Source organism: Coregonus lavaretus (assembly GCF_964263955.1).
Source record: "Coregonus lavaretus genome assembly, chromosome: 4".
Taxonomy (NCBI): Eukaryota; Metazoa; Chordata; class Actinopteri; order Salmoniformes; family Salmonidae; genus Coregonus; species Coregonus lavaretus.
Window position 1 is genome coordinate 19,091,750 of NC_139991.1, and position 8,763 is coordinate 19,100,512.

The 8,763-nt window shown below is 48.4% G+C and overlaps 1 protein-coding gene across 1 annotated transcript; it reads right to left on the bottom strand.

Annotated features, from left to right (window-relative positions):
* Positions 1–1,817: 1,817 nt before the first annotated feature.
* LOC311127805 (gonadotropin subunit beta-1) lies at positions 1,818–5,077 on the bottom strand (the record flags this gene model as incomplete). Its single annotated transcript, XM_084159686.1, has 3 exons — positions 5,021–5,077; positions 3,354–3,575; positions 1,818–2,045 (listed from the first exon to the last, which is right to left on the bottom strand). The coding sequence occupies exons 2-3, from the start codon at positions 3,537–3,539 to the stop codon at positions 1,818–1,820; spliced, it is 414 nt and encodes a 137-aa protein (XP_084015812.1). The 5' UTR covers positions 3,540–3,575; positions 5,021–5,077.
* Positions 5,078–8,763: the final 3,686 nt, after the last annotated feature.

Genomic DNA, 8,763 nt, shown 5'->3' on the forward strand with positions numbered 1-8,763 from the left:
TACTCCAGGACCTTGAAATGCTTCTTACGAAGCCACTCTTTCGTTGCCCGGGTGGTGTGTTTGGGATCATTGTCATGCTGAAAGACACAGCTATGTTTCATCTTCAATGCCCTTGCTGATGGAAGGAGGTTTTCACTCAAAATCTCACGATACATGGCCCCTTTCTTTCCTTTACACGGATCAGTCGTCCTGGTCCCTTTGCAGAAAAACAGCCCCAAAGCATGATGTTTCCACCCCCATGCTTCACAGTAGGTATGGTGTTCTTTGGATGCAACTCAGCATTCTTTGTCCTCCAAACACGACGAGTTCAGTTTTTACCAAAAAGTTCTATTTTGGTTTCATCTGACCATATGACATTCTCCCAATCCTCTTCTGGATCATCCAAATGCACTCTAGCAAACTTCAGACGGGCCTGGACATGTACTGGCTTAAGCAGGGGGACACGTCTGGCACTGCAGGATTTGAGTCCCTGGCAGCGTAGTGTGTTACTGATGGTAGGCTTTGTTACTTTGGTCCCAGCTCTCTGCAGGTCATTCACTAGGTCCCCCCGTGTGGTTCTGGGATTTTTGCTCACCGTTCTTGTGATCATTTTGACCCCACGGGGTGAGATCTTGCGTGGAGCCCCAGATCGAGGGAGATTATCAGTGGTCTTGTATGTCTTCCATTTCCTAATAATTGCTCCCACAGTTGATTTCTTCAAACCAAGCTGCTTACCTATTGCAGATTCAGTCTTCCCAGCCTGGTGCAGGTCTACAATTTTGTTTCTGGTGTCCTTTGACAGCTCTTTGGTCTTGGCCATAGTGGAGTTTGGAGTGTGACTGTTTGAGGTTGTGGAAAGGTGTCTTTTATACTGATAACAAGTTCAAACAGGTGCCGTTAATACAGGTAACAAGTGAAGGACAGAGGAGCCTCTTAAAGAAGAAGTTACAGGTCTGTGAGAGCCAGAAATCTTGCTTGTTTGTAGGTGACCAAATACTTATTTTCCACCATAATTTGCAAATAAATTCATTAAAAATCCTACAATGTGATTTTCTGGATTTTTTTTTCTCAATTTGTCTGTCATAGTTGACGTGTACCTATGATGAAAATTACAGGCCTCTCTCATATTTTTAAGTGGGAGAACTTGCACAATTGGTGGCTGACTAAATACTTTTTTCCCCCACTGTATTTACGAGAAAAACAATATATGGGGGATTGGAAGTGATGCAGGCAATTACATTGATGGAAGTTACAATCTATCTGAAATATTAAAGCTGATCTACCTCCTAAAAAAAAAAAGTTAGCCCTGTGTCCTTTAGACGTGTGTAGAGGAAGTGACAAAGGGCAACTGGTGTGGGTAACCGTGAAGGGAATTTTCCATATTGATCAGGAAATCTTGTTTTTCTGTCAATCCTTTATTGTTGTCATTGAAATTGACCTAACAACAAACCAATATCCCTTTTTCCCTGTTTGTGTATGTCAGTCTTCTCTTTGTGTAACCTATTGCAAAACATGATTTGGACAAACTGTAATGAAGACTGTGAGAGCGGCAAAATTGCTGTGGTAGAACTTTATTTTATGGTGCAGAAATGAGCAGTTATGTACTCATAAATTACACTGTGACATTGTACTTACACAATAGCGTATGTTTATTTGAGATTCCTTGTTAAAACAAGCACCACTAGGCACCATGTAGTTATCAAATGTGTTTCATTATTTTAAGTGAATACCAGAAAGTACCGATTGATAGCACATCAACAATAGAAACAGTACCATAAAATTGTCAAACCGCTGCTTAACATAGGCTGTTGCAGCAGCCACAGTTAAACTCTACAGTATTACATTTCTAGTGGGTTTACTACACAGCTGGGTGTTGCCATGCTTATGCGATCACAATCGGTGTTGTCCGTCTTGCATTTGATGCAATCACAGCTCTTGGCAACAGGTATGAAGAAGGGGTTGGCCCCGGGTGGACAGCCTTCCAGGTAGACCTCCTCGTAGGACCACTCCTTGAAGTTACACGCCCCCTGGGAGCGAGGCAGCCATGTGCTCTGATAGTTCAGATCCTGCCAACGACAGCATTCATACCGGTAAATTGAAATAATCTGAACACTGGCCTGGTCCCAGATATGTTGTGCTGTAAACTTGTGGCATGACAATAACCATAGGACTTGGCAAGACAGCTCAAACCAATCCGGGATTCGGCTAATGGAAACCATATTTTTTAATTATTGCATGATTCATTGTGTTAATCTTCTGCTGCCATTGTGATCTACACAGAACAAAAATATAAACGCAACATGTAAAGTGTTGGTCCCATGTTTCATGAGCTGAAATAAAAAATCCCACAAATGTTCCATACGCACAAAAAGCTTATTTATCTCATGTTGGGCACAAATTTGTTTACATCCCTGTTATTGAGCATTTCTCCTTTGCCAAGATAATCCATCCACCTGACAGGTGTGGCATATTAAGAAGCTGATTAAACTGCATGATCATTACACACAATGCCACAGATGTCTCAAGTTTTGAGGGAGTGTGCAATTGGCATGCTGACTGCAGGAATGTCCACCAGAGCTGTTGCCAGAGAACTGAATGTTAATTTCTCGACCATAAACTGCCTCCAACGTCGTTTTAGAGAATTTGGCAGTACGTCCAAACGGCCTCACAACCGCAGACCATGTGTAACCACGCCAGCCCAGGACCTCCACATCCTGCTTCTTCACCTGCGGGATTGTCTGAGGGTGGGTGCTAAGGAGTATTTCTGTCTGTAATAAAGCCCTTTTGTGGGGAAAAACTCATTCTGATTGGCTGGGCCTGGCTCCCCAGTGGGTGGGCCTATGCCCTCCCAGGCCCACCCATGGCTGCACCTCTGCCCAGTCATGTGAAATCCATAGATTAGGGCCTATTTAATTTATTTAAATTGACTGATTTCCTTATATGAACTGTAACTCAGTAAAATCTTAGAAATTGTTGCATGTTGTGTATATATTTTTGTTCAGTATATATCAAAGGGCTGCTGATGCAACCTGGTGCAACATCAAATAGTAGAATTAATGATTTAGCTCAATTAGCACATAGTCCTAGTCAATTAAATTAAACAGCAGAAACTGTAGCATGGCTGCACTACAATATATTACACAACAGCTCACATGCAACAGAATATAACTCAATGTAATGAAAAACAATTGTAACCTTCTTTGATAAACAACAGGGTTGTGTTCATTAGGGCACTCAATATAACTTTTTGCATCAGAAATGAAAAATATGTTTCCTATCCCGGTAGGCCCTCCCTGTTTCGGTCAGTCTTATCCTGTTTGGTACCTAATAAACCCACAACCCTAAATAAGTACTGTCTTTCCCTATTTAGCTACCGTTGTTTCGCACAGGCCGGCGCAGGTGGTGATGGTGATGCTTCCGTGACAGTCCTCTCTCTCCACGGGGATGGTCATGTTGTTTAGTCGGCAGCCATACCTGCAGTGTGTCCCCGCCCTCACTGGTGTCACCCACAGTGTTGCCATGACGACCAGCTGCAGCATCCTTAAGTGGGTGCAGTACATAATGCTTCCACAAGGAGAACAGGTCCCTTCAGGTATCTGCTATACAGCAGGGAAACACTTAGGTCACACTTTAAACAAAGTATATCTTATAAGGCCTTCAGACTCCCTTTATACGGCACCCCAAGTCATTAAGGAAATGTATCCTATATGAAGGGTGGCATATAGGGTTATGCGTGCCACATTTGCCAAAGCACCAGACAAAAGTACCTCACCTGTTGTTATCACTTCTATTATATTATACATTTTATTTATTTATTTACAACCTGAATATGATTATGGTCATAATGTCAGGTTTCCTTACTGAGATTTTCTCATACCACATAACGTTCCCTCTTTGTCTCACAATGGACATTTTATCTACCATTTCAATCAGTGATTCACAACCACTCGGAGGACATTGCTGTGGATCTGTTAAAGATGTTTGTCAGAGATAATGCCATCAAAATCTGAGATATGCTGAAGTGCAAAGAGAGATTCTAATCAAATCACATAAAGAATACAGACAAGGTCAGATGAGTCATTTTCTATTTGGTCACGAGCCAAAACCAATAGTAGATTTGGGAGGAAAAAGATAGTATGGCGTTCGCTCATTGAGAAAGAGAATAGATGTTATTCTACATCAACATAGCCCTCTTAGATCTTTGTGGCCAGGATGAATGGCGCAAAGAGTGAGAGCTTAAGGCTATTGTTACTCTGCCGTGGACAAGATAAGATCATCTATAAAATTTTATTTGATGTAATTTAATGCAGGCGTCCAGGGGAGGGAAGAAGGGAGGACAAATGTATCACCAAAATGATGTTGAATTAGATTACATGAAATGTTCCGATTTAAATCGTCAATTAGTTTATCAAATAATCTGTAACGACCTAAAATAATGTGCTACACTGAGTCTTTTGAAATTAGGATAAATGTATTGTTATTATTGTATTATTATGTATGGATTAGAAACAGCTACAGCCCAGGTACCAAAGCAAATTAGAAGGTGAAAAGGGGAGACAATTAAGAGATTACATTTGTACATCTCAGAATCTTTGTTTAAATATCAAATCTCATGAAAGGCTTTCAACTTTTCAATAATAGTAACAATTGAACATTCACACAATATAAAACCATTAGAATTCAAATGAGCCTTACAATATCAATTTATCAATGGCAGTTTTTGTATATTTTTCTTCTATTCAGATTAGTCACATTGAAAAGATCTCAGTGAGTGATGAAAATGTTTTCTAACTATTCTAAGTGCATACTGCCTTGGAACCCTTCCAGATCAAGTTCTTCATCTCTCCACAAGCTGTATCATCTATTTTGAGCATGACAAATACAAACATTACAGTCAAACATAAAGATTCAGGGATAACATGCACACCATTCAGATACATAGTAGGCTACACACACACACACTAAGAAATGAAATGTAGAGGCAGAGATAGTCAATGAATTCAGCAATGAACACAAGAGTCTGCAAAGTCAACATGCTCACCTGTTGGGTTCTCCCTTTTGATTTAGTGACTAAGAAGGGTTGCCCCAGCTCTTTTATCCTTTCTTCACGCATAAATATTATCACAAGGGTATTGCTCCATCTATGATTGCTTTCATCCAACAAGGACCTTTCTTATACCTTGCATGGGGGTGGACTCAAATCTCTTAAGCTCTGTTGCCTTGGAATAGTGATATTTTTCCTACCTGTCTGTCTAAGTGTAAATATAGGGGTTTAGCTCTTTTGGTACGTGGATAGGCTCAGGTCTGTAACTCAAGGTCAATACACCCACACAAGGGGAGCAAGCTCATGTCTTTAGATTATCTGTATCAAAACACAAGGCAGAATGGCTTAAATGGATCAGCAATGTGTGTGCACCCACTAGAACCAACATGTAACTCTGCCAACGCATGGAAAATCCGTGTAATGCCTCCATGTTCCATACTGTAGGTGCCTGTCAGCCCCCTCTCAGAAAGAGGACAGCACACCAAATCCTCAGTGTCATTTCAAAGACTCGAACAGTGTTGTCCGCACTATAGATATTCCTTGGATACATTCATATGTAACAGAGATGGTTGTGTGACTACACTTGTAAAAGTCCCGGGTTCTAACCCTGTCGGTCACAAATACAGTAATTGACCAATGCCTCCAATGGTTGACAATAACACTTCTGGTTTATTTGACCAATGCATATGAAGGCACTTGGTTGGACATCCCATTCTGTGGTGTATCATCATTATTGCATTCCCCTCTGAACCATTGACTCCCTTTATACAGTGAGGAAAAAAGTATTTGATCCCCTGCTGATTTTGTACGTTTGCCCACTGACAAAGACATGATCAGGCTATAATTTTAATGGTAGGTTTATGTGAATGTCACGATCGTTTACAGACGGGATGGACCAAGGCGCAGCGTGATATGCGTACATGTTTATTTTAACTTAATAAACAACACGACAAAACAACAAACTAAACTAAACGTGAAGTCCAAGGTAGACAAACAACATACCTCACACGGAACAAGATCCCACAACCCACTAGTGCCAATAGGCTGCCTAAGTATGGTCCCCAATCAGAGACAACGAGCTACAGCTGCCTCTGATTGGGAACCACACCGGCCAACATAGATCTACACATAATAGAACCTATAACATAGAACAACACAACATAGAATATACACACCCTGACTCAACAAATACGTGACAGTACCCCCCACCAAAGGTGCAGACTCCGACCGCACAACATAAACATAACAGGGTAGGGGCCGGGTGGGCATTCCGCCTCGGAGGCGGATCCGGCTCAGGGCGTGACGACCACTTACTCTCCGCCTCCCTGTTGCGCCCCTGGTCTGGTCTGGACCTCAGCGCGCTGCTTCCCCTCTCCTTCCTCCCACGAAGTACCAAGCCCTGTCTGGACCCTGGTGTGGGAGACCCCGAACCTGGGTTTGGACTGGAGCCGCTGACCGGAGCTGGACCAGGCACCGGTGGAGCGGACTGCACAGGCTCCGGACTGGAGCCGCTGACCGGATCTGGACTGGACCCCGGTGGAGCGGACTGCTCTGGCTCCGGAGTGGAGCAGCTGACCGGAGCTGGATCAGGCACCGGTGGAGCGGACTGCTCTGGCTCCGGAGTGGAGCCGCTGACCGGAGCTGGACTGGACCCCGGTGAAGCGGATTGCTCTGGCTCCGGAGTGGAGCAGCTGACCGGAGCTGAACTGGGCACCGGTGGAGCGGACTGCTCTGGCTCCGGAGTGGAACAGCTGACCGGTGCCGGACCAGACAGCGCTGGAACAGGCACCGCCGTGCCGGACTGGACACACGCACCACTGTCTTGGAGCGAGGAGCAATAACGGGCCAGACCGGAATGGCGACGCGCACCACTGGCTTGGTGCGGGGAGCAGGAACGGGCCGGGCCGGGCTGGCGACGCGCACCACTGGCTTGGTGCGAGGGGAAGGAACAGGCCGGGCCGGGCCGGGCTGGCGACGCGCACCACTGGCTTGGTGCGAGGGTAAGGAACAGGCCGGGTCGGGCTGGCAACGCGCACCACTGGCTTGGTGCGAGGGACAGGAACAGGCCGGACCGGGCTGGCGACGCGCACCACTGGCTTGGTGCGAGGGGCAGGAACAGGCCGGGCCGGGCTGGCGACGCGCACCACTGGCTTGGTGTGAGGAGCAGGAACCGGCCGGGCCGTACTGGGAACACGCACCACTGGCTTAGTGCGGGGAGCAGGAACGGGCCGGACCGGACTAGCGAAACGCACCACTTGCATGGTGCGAGGGAATGGAACATGCCGGACCGGGCTGGTAACGCACACCACTGGCTTGGTGCGAGGGGCAGGAACAGGCCGGGCCGGGCTGGCAACGCGCACCACTGGCTTGGTGCGAGGGGCAGGAACAGGCCGGGCCGGGCTGGCGACGCGCACCACTGGCTTGGTGCGGGGAGCAGGAACGGGCCGGGCCGGGCCGGGCCGGGCTGGCGACGCGCACCACTGGCTTAGTGCGAGGAGCAGGAACAGGCCGGGCCGGGCTGGCGACGCGCACCACTGGCTTGGTGCGAGGAGCAGGAACAGGCCGGGCCGGGCTGGGCTGGCGACGCGCACCACTGGCTTGGTGCGAGGGAAAGGAACAGGCCGGACCGGGCTGGCGACGCGCACCACTGGCTTGGTGCGAGGGACAGGCACAGGCCGGACCGGGCCTGCGACGCGCACCACTGGCTTGGTGCGAGGGGCAGGAACAGGCCGGACTGGGCTGGCGACGCGCACCACTGGCTTAGTGCGAGGAGCAGGAACAGGCCGGGCCGGGCTGGCGATGCACACCACTGTCTTGGTGCGAGGGGAAGGAACAGGCCGGGCCGGGCTGGCGACGCGCACCACTGGCTTGGTGCGAGGGGCAGGAACAGGCCGGGCCGGGCTGGCGACGCGCACCACTGGCTTGGTGCGAGGGACAGGTACAGGCCGGGCCGGGCTGGCAACGCGCACCACTGGCTTGGTGCGAGGGGAAGGAACAGGCCGGACAGGGCTGGCGACGTGCACCACTGGCTTGGTGCGAGGGGCAGGAACAGGCCGGGCCGGGCTGGCGACGCGCACCACTGGCTTGGTGTGAGGAGCAGGAACGGGTCGGGCTGGACTGGCGACACGCACCACTTGCTTGGTGCGAGGAGTGGGACTGGGTTCCTTTATTAATCCCCGCTCCTTCTGCTGCCTAACCAGCTCCTCTCGCCGTGCCTCTACACTTTCCTTCTCCCTTTTAGCCTCCTGTAGCGCCTCCCTCTGACCGAATAACTCCTGCTCCCTCTGAACCAATAGCCCCCGTAACATGGTGGCCCCCTCTCCTAACCTGCAGACCCGCCCTTTAACGGCCTCCTGCTGCCTCGTAGTCCACACCGTGTGCCCCCCCAAAAAATATTTTCTTGGGGTTGCCTCTCGGGTCTCCGTCGTCGGCACTGTTGGCGCCGTTTCTTCTCTCCTACCTGGGCATCCTCCTTCATCGCCTTCCGGTAACGGACGGCCTCCTCCTCCGTAATTCTCCCCCAACCGAGGAGGACATCTACTAATGTAACCTCCTGTTGAATTCCCGGCGTTTGCTCCTGAACACGCTGCTTGGTCCTCGTTTGGTGGGATCTTCTGTCACGGTCGTTTACAGACGGGACGGACCAAGGCTCAGCGTGATATGCGTACATGTTTATTTTAACTTAATAAACAACACGACAAAACAACAAACTAAACGAAACGTGAAGTCCAAGGTAGACA